This window comes from Globicephala melas, chromosome 14, assembly GCF_963455315.2.
Source record: "Globicephala melas chromosome 14, mGloMel1.2, whole genome shotgun sequence".
NCBI classification, from domain to species: Eukaryota; Metazoa; Chordata; class Mammalia; order Artiodactyla; family Delphinidae; genus Globicephala; species Globicephala melas.
The window spans coordinates 21,988,308-22,011,593 of NC_083327.1; the positions used below are offsets into that span (position 1 = coordinate 21,988,308).

The window sequence follows — 23,286 nt, forward strand, 5'->3', positions numbered from 1 at the left end:
AGCCAGACACAGAATCCACAGCAGTAGCATATATCTGGATCCTTGGACCCTGCTGTTTGTGTTGGAGAGCCTTTGCCCGGAGAACAATCCCAGTGGCAAGACCCTGGACACTGGGGCAGGGAAGATCATGTTTGTCATCTGGCTCTGTTTCATACCAATTGTGTAGCTTTGAGCAAGTGTCTCAACCTCCCTGAACTGTAAAACGAGTGTGGGAATTCCCACCACCTGGGGAGTTATGAGCCTGGTGAATTCTGGTGTGTGGAGCTCCTGGCCCGGCATAGGCCCTGTGGGAATCTCCCTGTCTGCAGCTCTGGTTAGAGAAGCACTTACCATGTCGACCTCTGAGATGCTGTCCAAGCTCTCCACCTGCACATCCACGCCAACAGGAATGGCCGGGCCTGGGGACAGGGCACAGCAAGAGCATTTATTCTTTTCACTTGAACTCTGACTGTGAATGAGACAGGCGTAAGGAGCATTTCCCCTGGAACCTCCGTGTCTTGTCAGATTTGAAGGTTTGGTGTCCCACATGCCAGGATAACCAGAGATAAAAGGGTGGAGTCATGGGCTGGCTCCCTAGAATATTCCAACTAAAGTGAAAAGAAATGTTTTTGGTCTGAATCATCCAGGTGATTCTGAAACAATTAGATTAATATAAAGCATCTGTCTTTGGTTACACATGCTCATCTAAGGGGACAATGAAGACCTAGATCAAAGTCAGGTCCCATCTAAGGAGTTACTCCTCAGCATGAGGTCACACATTTTATATTTTTATATTTACCTCCTGGTTTTGTACCCTCTTTCATCTTGGAAGCCAATGTCTCTGGCCATAAGAAAGGCATTGCTTGGTAAATCAGTGCCCAAAGTCATATTCAAAACATTAGCCAAGCCCACAGATCTGCTTCTTTGCTACATGATGGAGTAGCTTCCATGGGGGATGTGATACACTGGGATGGATATGAAAACATTAGATTTGGGGGGGGGGTGTTTATAGGCCATAAACACAATATTCATAAAGAGAAAGAAAGTATTATAAGGGAAGTAAACTGTTGCCTCTTTTCCTCCCTGCTTTCAGGCGTGTAGGGCAGGCATGGAACACACTTAGATCATCACAGAGTAAAAAGGTGGGTTTGGATCCAACAGCAGCTGATTATGGACTGGACAGAAACTCCCTTCCAGAACCTGTTTATTCTTTAGGCAAAGGTGACTGGAAGAAATAAAAGGCATGAGAATGATTTCTGAAATAAATATTTTTTTTTTCCAGGGAAAAAACCCATAACGATGAAAACCCTATTTGACACTAAGAAAGCTGAAACCTGGCAGCTGCAGGCTAAGCTTCAGAGGGCTTTGGCATCCCTCAGCACTAAATCATTATTTTCTCTAACTACTTTCATTTAATTAAACCCAGCAGACCACACTCTGCCCTTGGATGTGGACCCAGAGTTCTGTCTGCCAGCTCCCAGACGAGAACAAATTTAGTCCAAGATCGTGCTTTCCGAGCATTTTCGGGAGGCAGCTTTGGGATGCAGCTGCCCTGTCTTCCCATTGCCGTCCTCACAGCCAGCTGCTGGGCTCCCCGATGCTGAGCCATCCCTGTCAGCAGTGGCCCGAGCACAGCTCGGCTGGGCTGGCCTGGCCACCAACCAGCAGCCGCCTCCCAAGAATGCGTTCAGCAGAGCCCAGGGCAGGCCGGCCAGGGGAGGTGCTCAGATGATGCTGGGGGCTCAGGGGCCTTGTTCACCAAGCACAACCAAGGCAGACTTGAATGCAGGGAGCGACGTTGAGCGGACCCTTGGCTTGACTTCTGCCCACAGACAGAGAGAAGGACCTGTAGAAAGAAGACAAGCCCCCACAGTGCGTGTTTCATACCTCCAAAGCCAGGCCTCATGCTGAAATCGTGGTCATCTATCCTCAGGAGCTGTTCTGACTTTGTCAGTGGCGATTTGGTAATATCAGGGCTGCGTTTAAGAACTGGGCTGCAGAGGGGGAGAAAACAGGTTGATCACATAACCTAATTAAGCCAGATAAAACCCATTTGCATTCAGACTTGATCTTGACAAGTTTGATGGGATGTGTTATTTCTTCTTTAAAGCTGATGGAAATCCTCTCTTCCTCCAGCTTTCTGGATAAATGAACTGACCCAGAAGGTCCAAGACAGGGGTTTAGGAGTGTGAATGAGGAACTTTAAAAATACCAACATCCAGGCCCCATCTTAGAGGTGCTGATTTGTGTGGTCTGGGAATAGGGCCTGGACATTGGTGTTTTTAAAAGCTTCCCAGATGATTTTAATGTGTAACCAAGGCTGAGAACTGCTGGTCCTGGGCTTACTAATAAGTCTAACTCACCCAAAGTTCCTCGGCCATTTTGGGCAGGTTGGAGCTAGAGGAGAGAGGCGGCGGGTGTGGGCTGAGCCCAGCTCCCTTGGCCTCTGCTGGCCCATCCTGTGGAGGGAGCATGGACTTGCCCTTGGGTCAAATGCCAATCATCCTGGCTCCCTGGGAGGCAGTTTCTTGTGCTTCTGCTTCTGAATAGCATCTAGGGCCATTTTATTTTCACTTTTTCTAAATAGGCATTATATTTGCAGGGTTTGACAATTTTTTAAAACAGAAATACAGTGAAAAGTTGGCCTCTTACCTGTGCCTCCACCCATCCCATTCCCCCATCCTCTGGTACCTCTCTTATTGGTTTCTGGTCTATCTGTCCAGAGTATCTTGTAGGTACAAGTAAATACAAATATATATTCTTAGATCTCCTACTTTTTTCCAGTTTCACTGAAATATAATTAACACATAACATTGTCTTAGTTTTAGGTGTACAACATGATGATTTGATACATGCATACTTTGCGGTAAAATTATCACTGCAATAAATCTAGTTAACATCATCACCTTACATAGTCACAGATTTGTTTTTTCCTTGTGATGAGAAACTTTGAGCTACTCTCTTAGCAGCTTTCAAATATACAATACAGTATTGCTGACTATGTCACCATGCTGTGCATTACCTCCTCAGGACTTATTTATCTTATAACTGGAAGCTCGTACCTTTTGATCCCCTTCACCCATTTCACCCACACCCTATCCCCACCTGTGGCAACCACCTGTCTGTTCTCTTGTGTCTACAAGTTCGTTTTTTCAGATCCCACATAGAAGTGAGATCACACAGTATTTGTCATCCACGTTGTCACAAAGGGTCTCCTATTTTTATACACAAAGTTTACATATTATATAAACTCTTATACTTTTTCTTTCTTTCTTTATATATGACTTGGATTTTTTTCCCATAGCAAAATGTCCTAAGCCTCATATTCTGTTTCGCACTGCACAGTGTTCCATTGCACGGATGCACCGTCGCTCACACACTCAGTCCTCTATTGGTGGACATGTGAGTTGCTGCCAGTCTTTTGCTGTTTCAATCAGTGCACGGCCTTCATTTACCCATCATCACCATCTCTAAAACCCACAGAAACAATGAACTGCTCTCCTAGTTCCTCCTGGTTCCAACACCAGTGTGTGTGCTCTCCCGGGTAACACACACACACACTTCTTCCTTTCAATGCACATTTCCCACACTTTGGCCTGCATCAGCATCTCCTAGAGGGCTGGTTCAAACCTAGGTTCCTGAACCTCTCTTTGCCCCATAGCTTCTGATTTAGTAGGTCTGTGCTGAGGTCTAAGAATCTGCATCTCTAATGAGTTCCCAGTTGCTGCTTCTACCGGTGGTCAGCAGACAGTACTTTGAGAGCCACGGCCCTGATGCCTTCATCCTCAACACACAGTTTCCTTCCTTATAACTGGCTCCGTCCACCTTTAAAGTCCTTTGCTATCTGCTTTCCTGAAGAAATTCCTTATCCTTTGGGGTGGGGGGGATATATGTCTGGGAGACAGAAAAACAGAGCTCTGCCCTCCACTGACCTGCCTACTCTGTGCCTCTGGGCATCTTATTTCCCTGAGACTCGGTTTTCTCGCCTGATTAAAGGTGAAGCTCTGTGACCTGACCAGGGGTGTGAGGGGCCAATGAGATCGTGCGTGTGCTTTTCAAACTCTAAGGTGGAAACGCAAATGGGAGGAGCCATTGTCGTTTCTGAGCCAATAAGGAAGATTCCTCCTAAAGGAAGGAAATCATTGTGCTGGCAGCAAAGGCAGCGGCCCAGGGGAAGAACTGGGACTAGTGAATCAGGCAGAGCTACACTGCTGGTGGATGGAATGGAGGAAGCTGGGGTCCCCATGGCCGCCCACCTCCTCTCTCTCTCCCACTGGAGCCGGGAGCCACCTCCCTTCTCCTCCTTTCCAGCTCCCCCTTACTCTTGTCCCACCCTCTGCTTCCCGCCCCTTGGCCAGGGGTTGGGGTGCTGCTGAAATCACTGCAACCGAGGTGTGGGGAAGAGACCCCCTTAGGAGGGTGTGTGGGTACCTCTGGCCAGTGAGGGGATCTTTGTGTGCTCCTGGTCTCTGTCTTTGAGGCTTACCATGAAAATTAAAAATAAAAGTGTTCTAGAGAGTCTAGGTACTCAAATCAACAAAGCATCCCTCACCCTCCAGATTTGCTTCAAATCTAACCAGAATAAAATGTGAAAGAAAAAAAAAAAAACAACTATGAAGCTGCAATGCATTAATTTAGCTTTTTTTTTTTTTTTTTTTTGGTGGTACGCAGGCCTCTCACTGTTGTGGCCTCTCCCGTTACGGAGCACAGGCTCCGGACGCGCAGGCTCAGCGGCCATGGCTCACGGGCCTAGCCGCTCCACGGCATGTGGGATCCTCCCGGACCGGGGCACAAACCCGTGTCCCCTGCATCGGCAGGCGGACTCTCAACCACTGTGCCACCAGGGAAGCCCTAATTTAGCTTTTTGATGAGCATTTTCGCAGGACCCACAGGAAGAGGAATTGGAGGATTAATTACTCAGTAGGCCTGATTTGAAAAGGTCTAACCTAAACTATCTCCCCCACTGAAATTGATGGCATTCTTAACCTGGATCTACCATGAAGCTGTCAGTACGGAGAGGAAAACATTGCCAGGTGGACTGTATCACTTGGGCGTCCTTGCCCCCGGGCTTAGGGATTCGGCCAAATGGGCACTGGCAGGAGATGAAACACAGAGTGTTTATTCCTCCTTCTCTCTCTGCTTTGATGCCAGGGACTAGCAATGTCTGTGTTGCTCTGTGATTACAGGTAATCACAGTATCGTCGATAAGCTCCAATAACACAATTTACCCTTCAGGCCTGTGGGTCATCATGGCTTCCTTCTGTTCCTAGTGCTTGGGGGGCAGCCACCTGCCTGGGTGCTTCCCTGAACCCTCTGCACAGCTCTGCGAGCAGTCCCTTTGTTCAATGATTGCTTAAGCCCTTTTGAGTGCGGCGCTGTTTTCGGTCAGGACCAGACTGATGCCCAGGGACACGTCAGGGCTGATGCATAGGGATTATGTCATCCGCGGCAAAGCGGAGCAGGGACAGGTGTGCGGGGGCAGGTCCCAGGGGGTGGGAAGGGCTAAGATTACAGGGAGGGCAGCCTGTTGGGCAACGGGCAGGTGGTCAGGAGGGGCAGGATGAGATCACAGGCCACCAAGGGCAGAGTCCTCTTCATCGTCAGCACTTTGCACAGTGCTGGGCCCCTGTGGACTCCCAGCACATGTTCGTGAATGAAGGAAGGGATCAGCGCCTTGGACAGGCACCAGGAAAGAGAGCCAGGAGGGACCAAAAGAGGGGGCAGGAATGAAAATCAGGTTTGGCCCTGGTCTTACTGTGGCTTTGGGCCCGGCTGAAACAGAACTGGGCACTGACTAAAGGGAGGTTTGTCAAATTCTGAGATGTCACTGCCTTTGCCGTCATGAAGCTTAGATTCTAGCTTAGAAAAAACTGATAAATAAGATACTTAAAGTCTTTTTTTTTTGGCCTCACCACACGGCTTGCAGGATCTTAGTTCCAGGACCAGGGATTGAACCCCGGGCCACAGCAGTGAAAGTCCCAAGTCCTAACCACTTGACCTCCAGGGAACTCCCTTAAAGTCTTTTTTTTTATTGTTGTTGTATATAATATTGTTATTGTTTTATTGTATATTTTAAAATAACTTTTTTTCTGTTTACATGCCCATGTTAAAACTTTTTGAAAAATAGATTTAAACATAAAGGAGAGGCTGAAAACCACTAAGAAATAACCTGTGCCATCCTGAGTATATCCTTACACTCCTGAGAGAGAAATACTGTAACTTGCTTTTAACACAAGTTATAATATATCTTCAAATATTGCTTTTAACTCAAGTTACAATACATCTTCAAATATTTTTCCTGTCATCAGCATCTTTTTACCAGCCGAGGTATGATTATTAACCTTGAAATGAAGTGTGACACACATCAGATAATAGGAATAACTAACACTGCCTGAGCGCTCTGCCAGTTATCACGCTACCTATATTACATGTATTAACTTGGGTTAGTGTTCAGAACAACCCTGTGAGGTATGCTTTGCCACTGTCCCCATTTTATACACGAGGAAACTAAGACACAGAGGGTTTGAATAACTTGTAAAAGTGAAGGAGCCAGGAGGCAAATCCAGAGGCTCTGGTTCCAAGGGTGAGAGGCTAGGTTGGCCACAGTGTCTCGATGGAAGACCTGGCTCCCATTGCCTGGAATGTGGGTTACATGCGGAACATCCAACCTTACCTTTCCCCTCACAGAGAAGCCAGCATGGACCTTGCAGAAAACTGGTGGCCACTCACTGATGAAACGAGTGCATTTATTGAATGAGTCCCTGGAAAGTTATGAAGAAGGAATTGACATGTCCCAAGTTATGATGATACAGGATGACATTTGAGACAGCTTTTTAGAATGAACAGCGGGTGTACGTTTTTTGAACATCTATTGATATGTTTTTTCTATCCTCTTGGAGAAAAGGAAAAGTTCTGACCTATGGTTCTTCTTCTTGATGTTTCCTTGCTGTGCTGTCCTCATCAGTTTGTAAGTGGATGATGTTTTCTCAGAACATCTCCCAGAGGTTAGATAAAACAGGGATGGGGGAGTGTGAGAAACAAGGGATCTGCCGGAAGTCTCATTCAGCCAATAGCAGAGCACTTGATAAGTTATACTTCACTTTGCTGATTATTTCACCTCTGAAGGTAGAGAACTTAATTTTGACAAGAAAGCAAGAGCTAGCTAATGAACCATATGACCCAGCAACTCCACCCCTGGGCATATATCCAAAAAAACAAAAAACATTAATTCAAAAAGATACATGCACCCCATTGTTCATAGCAGCATTATTTACAGTTGCCAAGATATGGAAGCAACCTAAGTGTCTATCAACAGATGAATGGATAAAGAAGATGTGGTCTATATATACAACAGAATATTACTCAGCCATAAAGAAAGAATGAAATAAGGCCATTTGCAGTGACATGGATGGACTTGGAGGGCATTATACTTAGTAAAATAAGTCAGACAGAGAAAGAAAAATACTGTATACCACTTATATGTGGAATCTAAAAAATAAAACAAACTACTAAATATAACAAAAAAGAAACAGACTCACAGATATAGAGAACAAACTAGTGGTTACCAGAGGGGAGAGGGAAGGGAGGAGGGGAAAGATAGGGGTAGGGGATTAAGATGTACAAACTACTACGTATAAAATAAATAAGCTACAAGGACATATTGTATAACACAGGGACTATAGCCAATATTTTATAATAACTATAAATTGGGTATAACTTTTAAAAATTGTGAACCACTATACTGTACACTTGTAACTTATGTAATATTGTACCTCAACTACACTTCAATTTTTTTAAAAATCTAAACAAAAAAAAAGAAGAAAGAAAGAACCTGCTCATGAAATGTTCTTGCTTTCTTGGCATATGAATAGCCAAGGAGAGAAACCCTGAATGTGGGTCCAAATCACCTGGATGTCATCCTCCTTCACACCCCCATCCAGGGCCATGGAGAGCAGTGGGGCATGTGCAGCCCTAGCTGCACTGCTTGGAGGTGTATCTGTTCATAGGGCTGCCCTCCCGGCTCGGCCAGCCTCGCCCACCCCAGGCGCTCAGCCAGTCCTGGATGAGCTTCCCCCTCATGGCCTCTCTCCATATCCTGGCCTCTCCTTTCCCACCCCCTCTGCCCATCATCTCTCCCATGGGAGGGAGAAGACTTCCTCGCCTCTGGTCTCACCCTACTCTAATCCACCATCACACCAACAGCATGGTATGGGAATCACAATCATGCCACTTCCCCTCTTAAAACCCTTCACCCTCAAAGTGAAATCTATACAACTTAGGCATACAAGGCCTATAATAAGCCTCCTGCCCACCTCCCCAGCCGCAGCTCCCTCTCTGCCCCCCTCTTCTTGCAGCTGCCAGTTATACCCCCCATGCCCCATGCCTTTGCTCCTGCTGTCCCATCTATCTGGAAGGTCCTTTCCACTAGTCTTCATACACTTTCTTACCCAGACGATGCCTTGCACACCCAGATCAATATCACCTCCTCCGGGAAGAATTCCTGGGCTTCCCTCCTTCCCACTGAAGTCAATACCTTCATCAGAATGTGCTCCATCCTGCACAGCGGGGGCTTTCTGATCAGCCCACCACTTCCCTGTGCACTCTCTGTCGGAGGGACTCTATCTCATACATCTCTGTGGCCCCAGCTCCTAATGGTTTGCAGAGCTCAGACTTTACTAAGATATATACAAAATATGGAAGGAGAAACACAAACCCACAGGTGCATTCCAAAGAGATGAATGGGTCCATAAGCAATATGGCATGAAGACCAAGGTGTAAACGAGGCAAGGCTCAAAAAAGGTGCTAAAGACAAGCAGAATTCTTTAAAGTTGGGTTCTGAACCAGGACAGTCAGTAGAAGGAAGTACTGCTTGGAAAAGATGGAGCAATGTGAACAATTACAATAAGACAGTAATTCTGCTAACAGAATCCAATTTTACTTTGCTACTCTCCATCAAAGAGAATGGTCTTCAAATTGGGAAGGGAAGAGTGAAAAGAATTAGCGGCTGACCAGCGTGGTGAAAATGATAACCTGAGATAATCTCACTTAGTGTTTCTCAGCCTTGATCACACATTGGGTTCACTTGAGAGACTTAAAAACTCCCAGGCCACACCGCAGACCAAGGGTGGGACCCAGCGATCAACAGCTTGCAGACCTCCTCAGCCAACATAGAGAACAACTGCTCTAGCTTTTTAAACGGAACTCAAGCCTACAGACCCAGATGAATTACAGCTCAAGAAACTTAAGGATCCTGCAGCAGAGAAAACCTGGAAACTAGGAGAGAAGCCAGAAAACTGGAGACGGAAAGCCGCTTTCTTGAGATTCACAAAGAAGAAAAAAAGAGTATCGTGGCAACTGCTGAGGTTAAGCTCCAGGTTGATTCCTGGCCATGTTCTAGAACTTTGATTACACAGACGACTTAGGAACGTTATTGGGTCCCATCATGTCAATAGCATATGAGTTCAGTGTGAGTTCAGACAGGGCAAGACACCCTGAAGTGGTCTCCTTCCCCTGGGCAGGACCCCCATGTTGGCAAATCAGGGAGTATCACTGGGTGATGTGTGGAGTATAACTGTCCTCAAAGCAAAGGCACCTCTACGGGGCTCCTGGTGGATGAGGGTCTACACTGGCCTTTCTGACCTGTGTCCGCCATAGGACTGCATAAATGAGGCCCAGCATCTTTATGGGTTTTCGAGCTTTACCGTCAAAGTTCTTTGACATGCATTGGTCCACACGATCCTTACAGTAACCCTGAGGTGACAGACATAATTGACTCCGCTCTATGGAAGGGGCAGACTTGAAGATATCCAGCAACTTGTCCAAAGTCACGGTGTGAGAACGTGGCAGTGGCGGGTCCCAAAGCCAGGCACTCTTTCAGTTTGAGCCTGACTTGGTCCCTCTAGCTTGGGAGCTTTGGTGACGGATTCTTGGGGTTGCCCGTAACTGTTCGTGCCCAAGCCAAGACTTCGAAGGAAATCCTCACGGACACACATCCAGGGCTCCATCTTACCTTATGGGAACAAAATTCGGGGCTGTGATGGTAAGCAGGGTTAGGGGTTAGGGAATGGGCCGCTGGGGGGGTTGTTTTATATCGGTGGCCAGGGAACACATCCCTGAGAGGGTGACAACCTAGCAGAGGCCTGAGGGAGGTGAGAGAACAACCTGCCGATTCTGGAAAAGAGTGGTCCAGGCAGAGGCACAGCAGGGACAAAGGCCATGAGATGGGACTTGCTCGGTGTGGCCAAGCTGGTTGGACAGCAGAAGGGAGAGGAGACCCATGCCAGACCAGCTGCGCTCCCTCTGCCACTGAGCTAGGGTTGAACATGGGCTGGTGTCTTGGTTTTCCACCCAAGTGACGCTGCTGTGACGTTTGCACACCCTGCTCTTCTGCACAGGTCTTTGAGGCAGTGACCTGTCGTGGCACGGAGGGCACTGGGCAGTTAGGGGGCTGGCACACTGCCGGGAGCCCCGGCTTTTCTGACTGATGAGGGAACACGGCACGTTCCTCCTCTCTCCAAGTCTGTTTCCTCTGCCATGAAATAAGGGATTGGGCCACAGGGCAGCTTTGAGACCTTTCAAGTCTGTTCCAGAAGCATCATCCCTCAGACGTACTTTACAGCTCTAGTCCTGTTGGCAGATGGTGATGTGGAAAGGGTCAGTCCACTGTCAGGGCCCCACAAAGACGGTTTTGTGTTCCCCTGGACCCGCCAGCATGGGGTGTGTGTGTGTGCATTTAATTTGTATTTATTGTATTTATTTATGTTATCATAATGTTATTTACATTGCACTTCTTGAATTGCTATAGAGGCTGTGCATTCGTCCACATCATGAGTCAGTATTGTGTATTTTCCCTCAAGTATAAATAGTTTATTTCCTTTGATTCCTCACTAAGTGGATTTTGGGGTAACCAACAATCTCTTTTTCAAACCACTGCCTCTAAGAAGGTGTGATAGGTAATTTTTGGTGTCAACTTGGTTAGGCTATGGTACCAGTTTTTAGTTAAATGCCAGCCTAGATGTTGCTGTGAAGCTATTCTTAAGATGTAGCTGTGAAGCTATTCTTAAGATGTAATTAACATTTAAATCAGTAGCCTTTAAATAAAGCAGACTACCCTTCGTAATGTGGGTAGGTCTCACCTAATCAACTCAGTCTTTTCTCCTAAGGTCCTCTGAGGAAGAGGGAATTCTCCCTGCAGACTACCTTAATTTTTTTTTTTTTTTTTTTTTGCGGTACACGGGCCTCTCACTGCTGTGGCCTCTCCCGTTGCGGAGCACAGGCTCCGGACGCGCAGGCTCAGCGGCCATGGCTCACAGGCCCAGCCGCTCCGCGGCATGTGGGATTTTCCCGGACCGGGGCACGAACCCATGTCCCCTGCAGTGGCAGGTGGACTCTCAACCACTGCGCCACCAGGGAAGCCCAGACTACCTTCAGATTAGAGCTGTAACATCAATTCCCTCTGGAATTTCCAGCCTGCCTGCCCCATAAATTTCAGACTTGGTGGCCCACACAATCATGTGAACCAATTCTTTAAATAAATCCTCCTCCCCCTATCTCTCCATACACACCACACACACACACACACACACACACACACACACACACACACACACACATATTACACTATATATATGTTACACAATACACATATGTGTGGGTAAGATAGAGAGAGAGAGAGAGAGAAATAGGTATTATATATATCCTATTGGTTCTACTTCTCTGGAGAACCCTGACTAATCCAGAGTGTGAATACTCCTTGACACCTGAAGTCTGCATACCTGTGGCAGACCTGAGTCACCTGGACCCAGAAGGCTGTGTCTGGTGTGGGTGGGACCAGCCCAGCTTGGATGTGGCTTCTGTGTTATCTTGGGTTCCTCTGATCAAGCCTTCTTCTCGCCACCATGACAGACCCAGGTTCCCACCAAGCTGATGGGTCCTCAACTCGCAGACCTGGCCTGCTGTGGCCCTCCCAGGGAGACAAGAGGGCACAGTAGGAGCATGTTTGTCCACCTGCTTTTCAGGTAAAATCTCGACCTAGATCATCCCTTTTTCCTTGTTCGTATGTCTGAACATAAATTCTCTATGCCTTCCCATTCGAAGACACCATTACTTTTTTTTTTTTTTTTTTAGTTTAAAGCTCTGAATTTTCCCCACCTATTCTCTTTATCAGAATTCTCAGGTTGTATTTTTCCCATACGTTATAGAACATTCTACTTTCTAACTTGTAGATCAATATCTGTCCCTAATACCAACACCACCTGCTTTATGAGCAACCTTTGTTTAGTGATCATATCCTATTCACAATGTACCTATATGGCTTTGAACATTTTAGACTTGCAATAAATGTCTTATGAGTGGAATTCCCATCACTAATTAAATACACCAGCTGTTAAACAAAACAAAACAAAGCGTATGTACATCAAGGAGCCTGTGATGCGTTTGGGAATGAGAAGTTGCTGGGTGACTTCTCAGCCTAGTGACCTCCCGCCCTCTCATCCAAGGAATGGGGAGGAGACCAGGCCTAGAACAGGGGGTCACAGATCCCAATGTCACAGAAATCACAAGTTACAATCACTTGTTGGAAGTTAGATTTCTTTAACGAGGCTGCTCTTGGTATTGGAAGGGTCACTGATTTGGCACCATTCAGACTTCAGTTTGAATCCTAGGGTGGCCACCAACTAGCTGTTAACCTTGGGTGGGTTCCTTGATCTTTCTGTTTCCCAGTTTCCCATAAAATGGGGGAATAATACTAACCTTAGGGGGTCACTGTAAGAATTAAACAAGAAAATGTTAGCTAGAACCACGGGAAATGGCTGATATTCCACTGTTTTTGAAGTATCAAAACATTCTCATATGGTTCAACCTGACTTTCACATCCATGAATAGAACTTCCTGTTCTCATTTTATGGTGGTCATAGTAGGGCACAGGAAGTAGAGAAACAGGGGACGCGGAACTCTGAGGGTACGCGGGGTGGCATGAGTTCCATACCTTTCTGGGCCTTTCTCTCCTCATCTTTAAAAGGAGGGGCTTTCTAAAGTCTTTGATATTCTGACATTCTGTAAAAATTATTGGATTAAGGTCTGTCACCCCCACTAAACTGTCAGCATGACACGGGAAGGAGTGAGGTCCACGTTCCTCTCCGTTGCCTCCAGTGCCTGGGGCAGTGTGGTCAACACATATTTGTTGAATGAATGAATGACTGAAGGAATGAGTGAGTGAAGTACAGGAATAGCAAGGGTTAGGAGTCACTCATTTATTCATGCCCAACATTTCTTGAGCATCTACTATCTACCAGATATTGTACTTGAACCTGGGGAGACAAGAATAAATGTGCTGGTTGAGCCCTTGTTCTGAACTGAATTGTGCCCCTCCCCAATTCATATAGTCCCCTAACTCTTTGTGTGACTGTATTTGGAGATAGGGCCTTTAGGGAGGTACTTAAGGTTAAATGAGATCATGAGGGTGGGCCCCAGACCCAGTAGGACTGGTGTCCTCATAAGGAGAGGAAAAGACACCTGGATCCTCCCCCACTACCCCACTCCGCATTGACGAGCACAAAGGAAAGGCCATGTGAGAAGGTGGCATCTACAAGGCAGGAAGAGAATCCCTACCAGAAATCGAATTTGCCAGCACCTTGGTCATGGCCTTCTAGCCTCCAGGACTATGAGAAAATGAATGTCTGTTGTTTAAGCCACCCAGGCTGTGGTGTTTTGTTATGGCTACCTGAGCAGACAGTCCGCAAGGGGCTCACAGTCTAGAAGCTGAGACAGATGAAGAAAAGTGATAATGCTGAATGATTAGTCCTCTGAGATAGGACCGATCAGGGGCCGTGGAATTTCGGAAGAAAGTTACCTGAGACTTGAGAGGCAGGGGTAGGGGAGGGCCAAGGAAGGCTCCTCAGAGAAGGTGACATCTGTGCTAAGTATTAGAGGAGGAAAAGACTTGAGCCAGAGGAAGTGGGAAGAGACGGGTGTCATAAGCATGGGAGCAGCCCAGCAGAGGCGCAGGAAGCCATCACTATGAGGGGCAGCTCATACCAGATGAGAGAGAAGCACCAAGTGGAGACTCAAAGTTCCAGCAAACTCTCTGGAGAATGAAGGGATGAGATGCAGAGAGAACACTAGTAACTTAAGAGGAAATCACATTCCACGGTGTTTAGGGCAATCAGAGAGATGCTGTCCATAAGCCAGAGGCTTGCGCTTTCTCAGGACAGGATGTGACAGCAGTGCCTCGTGCGTGATCACTGCCTCCCTCCCGGCCTCTGCCCTTCATCACCTGCACCCGCTCGTCTCCCTTTGCCTGGAAGCTCTTGCCTGTCTCTCCCTCTCGCCTTCTCTAGTCTCAGTCTCCCAGTTCACAGCCAGGTTTCTTGTTAAGAGTGAACCACATTCACTCCGTTTTCTCTTCTTAACACACCACCACCCGTCTCTTCTTGCTGAGGTTGTTAATGGCTCTTCATACCGTATCTCTTGGCCCGCTCACATCTTGGCCCTCTGCCTAACTGATTTTTACTCTGGTGGGATCTGACCCTGTTGATCGCTCCCTCCTTCTGGAAACCCTTGACACAGCACTGGAACACTTCTCTGGTCTGTAAGCCTCTTGCAGGCAGAGACTGTATCTGATTCAGTCATTGGCGAGGCACCCGTTGCCCAGGGCAGTGCCTGCCCCGTAACAAGCAACTGATAACTGTCCCAAAGGTGCTCCCTTCGCCTCTTGATACCTCTCGATTCCAGCGCTGCATCTACTTCTCTGGTCCCTCGTTTTCAGCTTCCTTCACCGAGTCCTCTTCCTCCAACCTCTCCTTAAATGTTGTCTGTCCCCAAGGCTCTGTCCTTTGTCCTGCTCTTATTTTACGCTACACACTGTCTTTGGGTCACCTCATCCACCACCACCTAGGAGGACTTTTTTTTTTTTTTTTTGCGGTACGCAGGCCTCTCACTGTTGGGGCCTCTCCTGTTGCGGAGCACAGGCTCCGGACGCGCAGGCTCAGCGGCCATGGCTCACGGGCCCAGCCGCTCCGCGGCATGTGGGATCCTCCCGGACCGGGGCACGAACCCGTGTCCCCTGCATTGGAAGGTGGACTCTCAACCACTGCGCCACCAGGGAAGCCCTAGGAGGACTCTCTTTACAACTACGTCTCCAGGCCCGAATCCCCTCCCGAGCTGCGGACCTGTAGGCCTTCCTGTCAACTGGACAACCATCTCCTGGTATCTTGCAGGCACATCCAGGTCCACATGCTCATACTAAAATCATCATCTTTTCCCCCAAACGTGCTTCTCTTCCTGCTCTCCCTTCCCTGGTACCACCCTCTACCCAGTTATACCATCCCAATACCTGCTAGACTTTCACCCAGTCTAATTCTGACAATTCTACCTCCTTAAAGCTCTCATCCATCTTCCCCATCCCTGTTCATTTCATCCTACTCATATCCTGGTTCCGGCTCTCACCATCTCTCATCTGGTCTAAAGCAGACACACTGGATGACTTTCTCTGTCCCCCCTGTAGCACTTTCCCATCCTCCTGCCATCCTGCCACCAGTGTCATCTCTCCAAAATGGAAATCAGCTGAAACTATTAGATCCTCTCTACCTTCAGAGTAAATTTGAATTCTTTAGCAAGACAAAGCAATATGATAACGGTACTTTGTTTCTGATGTTATCAGTTTACCCTCCTAGAGCTTGAGCCAGCATTTGTCCAGGGGCCTGTGGTATAGATAGGCTAGATCTTTATTCTTTTTCTTTTTCTGGCCACACAGTGTGGCCTGCAGGATCTTAGGTCCCCAACCAGGGATCAAACCCATGCCCCCCTACATTGGGAGCACAGAGTCTTAACCACTGGACCGCCAGGGAAGTCCCTAGATCTTCATTCTTCCAGGGAGGAGGGAGAGACCATAAGTATTGATTTATTCTAGAAACACTGCCCTGGCATTCTGATCTTTACCGAGAGTCAAGTAAAGCACAAAACGTAAGGAGGCACTCCCTCTCAGGTCGTGCAAGGGCCTCCTTTAAGTTTGCATCGTAGCCACCTTACTTGCCTCACCCCCATTGTGTGCATGAGTTCACCTTGCTTCCTATGTTATTATTATGACCCATGAAACGAAGCCTGGATACAAATTACCAGCAGCTTATGAGTTTAGAGTCTGGCTGAAATTAAGTGAGCCTTTAAAGTGAGCCTTTAAAAGTCGAGGCTACATAAAAACAAAAACCTGGCTGGGTTCACCATTCTGGAAGGCAATTCTGCCAGTTATATTGGAGCTTTAAATGTTCTTCTGCCATTTGACCCAGTACACTTCCAGGAGTCTATCCTAATTAAATAATCGTGTATGTAAGCAACTACCCTATGTACAAAGATATCCATACAGAATATTTATAATAACAAAGAGGAAGCAATTAAATGTCCACAAATAGAGGAAGATGCTTAAATGGTGGTAATTATACACTATTATGCATTATAGTGTGGGCATTCAAACGATAATTCTATAGACTTCAAATAAGTAAACAAAATCATTGTATTAAATACAATGAGGTTACAAAATTATATGCATAGAATAATCCCAGGCTAGTAAATACTCAATATATGCTTAGAGAAAAAAAAGACTGGAAGAAAATACACAAAAATGTTAACAAGCTTACTTCTAGGTTTGGGGATTATGGGTGATTTCTGCGTGTTGAAAAAATTTTTGTTCCTATGGTTTTTAAAGTAATGGTCATATATGGCTTTCATAATTTAAAAAAAGTGAAAGTTCTTTTAAGTAATTTTTAAAAGAAAATCTATTTCACTCTCTAGACTTCTCTTCCTCAATGGTATTTACTAATAGCTCCCCCTCTAGCTCTGGCTTGGGAGAGAGGCTGAGAAGTTTTTGGCGACAACCCATAGGATTTGTTGCTGTCGCTGTTTTTAATCCTCGAGAGCACATTTGGTTCAGAGCATCTCTGTGGCAGCACCGCTCCACTGATTCCACCGTTTGCCCAGCAGCTTCTGACTCTTGACTGTAACAGGACATATGGCTTGTGCACAGCGGTTTCTGTCTGTGTCCCGGGCTCACCATGACCACTGGATATTTCAGCTCCTAGCTTTGTGATGTTGCTAAAACAGCTTGAGACAAGCACTGTGAGCCAGACCTGGCTGTTCCGGATCCCATGTGTGGAGGGCTCTCTCAAACACAGAGCTGGGCACTGAGGAACAAGACACCCAGCCCAACCACTAGCCCCAAACTCCAGAAAGCTGGACTTCCTTCCATACTAATTGCTTTTTTATGACCTCTATTCATGTTACGTTCAGAGATGAAGAAAGCTGAAGCTCAATTTGGACTCAGGCTGATAAAGAACCAAGAATCAGTGCCCTTCCTGCCTCCATCTCTTCCTCAGTGAAAGAGAGAGAGTTGGATTGGGGGATCTCCAAATGTACTATTTTATTCATGCATATCGGACGAGCAGGTATGCAGGTATTCCATTACCAGCTCTGTCACAGAGCTGCCCAGGTGAGACCAATGCTGAAGGATCGGTCTGGCTCTGTCCAAGCTCCCTCCGCAGGCTGGTATGGCCAGGGTGACGTGTACCGTGCTGGTAACCAGCAGCGGCTGGTCCTCAGGCAGGTCCATCCCTGCCTCCTCCCGATTTACTACTGGCGGGGATAACCTAACGATCCTCCTAGCCACACAGCTTGAAGACAGCTGCTTTCTTTTCTTTTAAAAGATGTTAAAAGGGACTTACACATCTAGCAGAAATAATTAGAACTCACAGAATCATTCTCACTAATTAGAGGTCCCATGGGTTATTTGAGAATTCCCAGATTTGCTCCAACCTAGGATGCACACATCAAATAACTGCCCTTATTTTTTTTTAATGTGCATATATTCTTTTATCCAGTATCTACTTTTACCCAGGACAATTCCTAAGAGATTGAAGAATATGCAATGATAGCACTGTATCAAATCTAGCATCATTTAAAAAGAAAACATAATTCTAACTTCCTAAATGGGGGAGTAGGCGGAAGCAGGAAAACAAAGGGAAAAGGAGTAAAAAGGCAAAAGGCATCCACGGGAAACACCATATATTGTAAACGATTCCACAACAAAACCAGAAGCTTGCTTTACATACCCTCTTCCCCTAAATTCTCGATCAGGGGAAGTCCACTCACCTGCCTTTCTTTGACATCTCCTGTACGTCTCTTTTTCGCCAGTGCACTCTGCTTTCAGTAGCCAAAGCCCATGGCCACCACAAAAGGAAAAGGCCAACTTTCATGTTCTGGACAGCCAGCATGCGTTTCCAAATCCAAACAGTTCTCTCAAGAAACAGCAAAAAAGGAAAAGGATGTTCTTTTTCTCTCTTAACACATTATTGTTCTGTTCATTATTAGAAAGATGTTTACTCATGCAAAAAAAAAAAAAAATCAACCCACAGTCTGTAATCTGGAGGGCAGGAGAAAAAGCAATTTCCACTAAACCTATAAATCCTCCTACGTCAGATGTCAGGGATTTTCTGAACTGAGGTTGAAGTCCTGTGTCCCTGTCGGACAATTATTTTGGCTGGTCTAAATGAGTTCATCGTCAGACGTGGTGAATACGTTCGTAAAAGGTCTGTATTTTCTGTTCCAACAGAATAGAAGGAAGTAAAAACAAACCAAAGCAATTTCTGAAACAAGGCATACCTGAGGTGCTGCACTGCTTCTTATGCCCCGAAAATGAGCTCCTCCCTGGATCTATTTAAAGCTTTTCGCCATTATTATTTGCTTTAGCTGAGGGCTGGATTTGGATGGTTCCCCACCCTCACTCCTTCCTGTGGTTGAATCTGTGGAAACTCAGGGCTCTGTACCTGTGCCGTTATCTATCTGGCTGCGGTTGGGAGGGCTAGGGGGAAGGAGGCTTTTTTTTTTTGGTCTTTGTTTTTTGCACAGTAAGAGTGAAATTCTCTTATCAGTAGTACTATTCATACTGTGAACCTCATCAGACTTTTCACACTTGGAAAATATCAGTAATAAATTAACAATAGCAATTAAGTCTGAGTTATCTATTGTTAAAAACAAGACAGAGGCCCAAAATGGAGTTGCTTATGCTAAGCTCCACATCACCAAAAGGAGACAACTTCATTCGTTTTAGCTCTCCCAGAAATGGAATCTTTTTTTTTTTAACATCTTTATTGGAGTATAATTGCTTTACAATGGTGTGTTAGTTTCCGCTTTACAACAAAAGGAATCCGTTATATATATACATATGTTCCCATATCTCTTCCCTCTTGCGTCTCCCTCCCTCCCACCCTCCCTATCCCTCCCCTCCAGGCGGTCACAAAGCACCAAGCTGATCTCCCTGTGCTATGCGGCTGCTTCCCACTAGCTACCTACCTTATGTTTGGTAGTGTATATATGTCCATGCCTCTCTCTTGCTTTGTCACAGCTTACCCTTCCTCCTCCCCGTGTCCTCAAGTCCATTCTCTAGTAGGTCTGTGTCTTTATTCCTGTTTTACCCCTAGGTTCTTCATGACTTTTTTTTTTTTTTAATTCCATATATATGTGTTAGCATACGGTATTTGTCTCTCTCTTTCTGACTTACTTCACTCTGTATGACAGACTCTAGGTCTATCCACCTCATTACAAATAGCTCAATTTCGTTTCTTTTTATGGCTGAGTAATATTCCATTGTATATATGTGCCACATCTTCTTTATCCATTCATCCGATGATGGACACTTAGGTTGTTTCCATCTCCGGGCTATTGTAAATACAGCTGCAATGAACATTTTGGTACATGACTCTTTTTGAATTATGGTTTTCTCAGGGTATATGCCCAGTAGTGGGATTGCTGGTTCATATGGTAGTTCTATTTTTAATTTTTTAAGGAACCTCCATACTGTTCTCCATAGTGGCTGTACCAATTCACATTCCCACCAGCAGTGCAAGAGTGTTCCCTTTTCTCCACACCCTCTCCAGCATTTATTGTTTCTAGATTTTTTGATGATGGCCATTCTGACTGGTGTGAGATGATATCTCATTGTAGTTTTGAGTTGCATTTCTCTACTGATTAATGATGTTGAGCATTCTTTCATGTGTTTGTTGGCAGTCTGTATATCTTCTTTGGAGAAATGTCTATTTAGGTCTTCTGCCCATTTTTGGATTGGGTCGTTTGTTTTTTTGTTATTGAGCTGCATAAGCTGCTTGTAAATTTTGGAGATTAATCCTTTGTCCGTTGCTTCATGTGAAAATACTTTCTCCCATTCTGAGGGTTGTCTTTTGGTCTTGTTTATGGTTTCCTTTGCTGTGCAAAAGCTTTGAAGTTTCATTAGGCCCCATTTGTTTATTTTTGTTTTTATTTCCATTTCTCTAGGAAGTGGGTCAAAAAGGATCTTGCTGTGATTTATGTCATAGAGTGTCCTGCCTATGTTTTCCTCTAAGAGTTTGATAGTTTCTGGCCTTACATTTAGGTCTTTAATCCATTTTGAGCTTATTTTTGTGTATGGTGTTAGGGAGTGATCTAATCTCATACTTTTACATGTACCTGTCCAGTTTTCCCAGCACCACTTATTGAAGAGGCTGTCCATTCTCCACTGTACATTTCTGCCTCCTTTATCAAAGATAAGATGACCATAGGTGCGTGGGTTTATCTCTGGGCTTTCTATCCTGTTCCATTGATCTATCTTTCTGTTTTTGTGCCAGTACTGTACTGTCTTGATTACTGTAGCTTTGTAGTATAGTATGAAGTCAGGGAGCCTGATTCCTCCAGCTCCGTTTTTCGTTCTCAAGATTGCTTTGGCAATTCAGGGTCTTTTGTGTTTCCATACAAATTATGAAATTTTTTGTTCTAGTTCTGTGAAAAATGCCAGTGGTAGTTTGATAGGGATTGCATGGAATCTGTAGATTGCTTTGGGTAGTAGAGTCATTTTCACAATGTTGATTCTTCCAATCCAAAAACATGGTATATCTCTCCATCTACCTGTATCATTTTTAATTTCTTTCATCAGTGTCTTATAATTTTCTGCATACAGGTCTTTTGTCTCCTTAGGTAGGTTTATTCCTAGATATTTTATTCTTTTTGTTGCAATGGGAGTATTTTCTTGATTTCACTTTCAGATTTTTCATCATCAGTGTATAGGAATGCCAGAGATTTCTGTGCATTAATTTTGTATCCTGCTACTTTACCAAATTCATTGATTAGCTCTAGTAGTTTTCTGGTAGTATCTTTAGGATTCTCTATGTATGGTATCATGTCATCTGCAAACAGTGACAGCTTTACTTCTTCTTTACTGATTTGGATTCCTTTTATTTCCTTTTCTTCTCTGATTGCTGAGGCTAAAACTTCCCAAACTATGTTGAATAAGAGTGGTGAGAGTGGGCAACCTTGTCTTCTTCTTGGTATTAGTGGAAATGCTTTCAGTTTTTCACCATTGAGGATGATGTTGGCTGTGGGTTTGTCATATATGGCCTTTATTATGTTGAGGAAAGTTCCCTCTATGCCTACTTTCTGCAGGGTTTTTATCATAAACGGGTGTTGAATTTTGTTGAAAGCTTTCTCTGCATCTATTGACATGATCATATGGTTTTTCTCCTTCAATTTGTTAATATGGTGTATCATGTTGATTGATTTGCATATATTGAAGAATCCTTGCATTCCTGGAATAAACCCCACTTGATCATGATGTATGATCCTTTTAATGTGCTGTTGGATTCTGTTTGCTACTATTTTGTTGAGCATTTTTGCATCTATGTTCATCAGTGATATTGGCCTGTAGTTTTCTTTCTTTGTGACATCCTTGTCTGATTTTGGTATCAGGGTGATGGTGGCCTCGTAGAATGAGTTTGGGAGTGTTCCTCCCTCTGCTATATTTTGGAAGAGTTTGAGAAGGATAGGTGTTAGCTCTTCTCTAAATGTTTGATAGAATTCGCCTGTGAAGCCATCTGGTCCTGGGCTTTTGTTTGTTGGAAGATTTTTAATCACAGTTTCAATTTCAGTGCTTGTGATCGGGCTGTTCATATTTTCTATTTCTTCCTGATTCAGCCTTGGCAGGTTGTGCATTTCTAAGAATTTGTCCATTTCTTCCAGGTTGTCCATTTTATTGGCATAGAGTTGCTTGTAGTAATCTCTCATGATCTTTTCTATTTCTGCAGTGTTAGTTGTTACTCTCCTTTTTCATTTCTAATTCTATTGATTTGAGTCTTCTCCTTTTTTTTTCTTGATGAGTCTGGCTAATGGTTTATCAATTTTGTTTGTCTTCTCAAAGAACCAGCTTTTAGTTTTATTGATCTTTGCTATCATTTCCTTCATTTCTTTTTCATTTATTTCTGATCTGATTTTTGTGATTTCTTTCCTTCTGCTAACTTTGGGGTTTTTTTGTTCTTCTTTCTGTAATTGCTTTAGGTGCAAGGTTAGGTTATTTATTCGAGATGTTTCTTGTTTCATAAGGTAGGATTGTATTGCTATAAACTTCCCTCTTAGAACTGCTTTTGCTGCATCCTATAGATTTTGGGTCGTCGTGTCTCCATTGTCATTTGTTTCTAGGTATTTTTAATTTCCTCTTTGATTTCTTCAGTGATCACTTCGTTATTATGTAGTTTATTGTTTAGCCTCCATGCATTTGTATTTTTTAAAGATCTTTTCCTGTAATTGGTATCTAGTCTCATAGTGTTGTGGTCGGAAAAGATACTTGATACAATTTCAATTTTCTTAAATTTACCAAGGCTTGATTTGTGTGACCCAAGACATGATCTATCCTGGAAAATGTTCCATGAGCACTAGAGAAAAATGTGTATTCTGTTGTTTTTGGATGGAATGTCCTATAAATATCAATTAAGTCCATCTTGTTTAATATATCATTTAAAGCTTGTGTTTCCTTATTTATTTTCATTTTGGATGATCTGTCCATGGGTGAAAGTGTGGTGTTAAAGTCCCCTACTAGGAATGTGTTACTGTCGATTTCCCCTTTTATGGCTGTTAGTATTTGCCTTATGTATTGAGGTGCTCCTATGTTGGATGCATAAATATTTACAATTGTTATATCTTCTTCTTGGATCAATCCCTTGATCATTATGTAGTGTCCTTCTTTGTCTCTTCTAATAGTCTTTATTTTAAAGTCTATTTTGTCTGATATGAGAATTGCTACTCCAGCTTTCTTTTGTTTTCCATTTGCATTAAATATCTTTTTCCATCCCCTTACTTTCAGTCTGTATGTGTCTCTAGGTCTGAAGTGGGTCTCTTGTAGACAGCAAATATATGGGTCTTGTTTTTTATCCATTCAGCCAATCTGTGTCTTTTGGTGGGAGCATTTAGTCCATTTACATTTAAGGTAATTATTGATATGTACGTTCCTATTCCCATTTTCTTAAT

The 23,286-nt window shown here is 44.6% G+C and overlaps 1 protein-coding gene across 1 annotated transcript in view; it reads right to left on the reverse strand.

Annotated features, from left to right (window-relative positions):
- The window catches only part of GABRR1 (gamma-aminobutyric acid type A receptor subunit rho1), a 31,922-nt gene extending 13,686 nt beyond the window's left edge, over positions 1 to 18,236 (reverse strand). Inside the window, exons 1-3 of the mRNA XM_030859491.2 lie at positions 18,115 to 18,236; positions 1,867 to 1,973; positions 331 to 398 (exon numbers count right to left, since the gene is read on the reverse strand). Of these exons, the coding sequence (XP_030715351.1) occupies positions 331 to 398; positions 1,867 to 1,973; positions 18,115 to 18,236 (297 nt within the window). The remainder of the gene's footprint in view (positions 1 to 330; positions 399 to 1,866; positions 1,974 to 18,114) is intronic.
- Between the last annotated feature and the right edge of the window lie 5,050 nt (positions 18,237 to 23,286).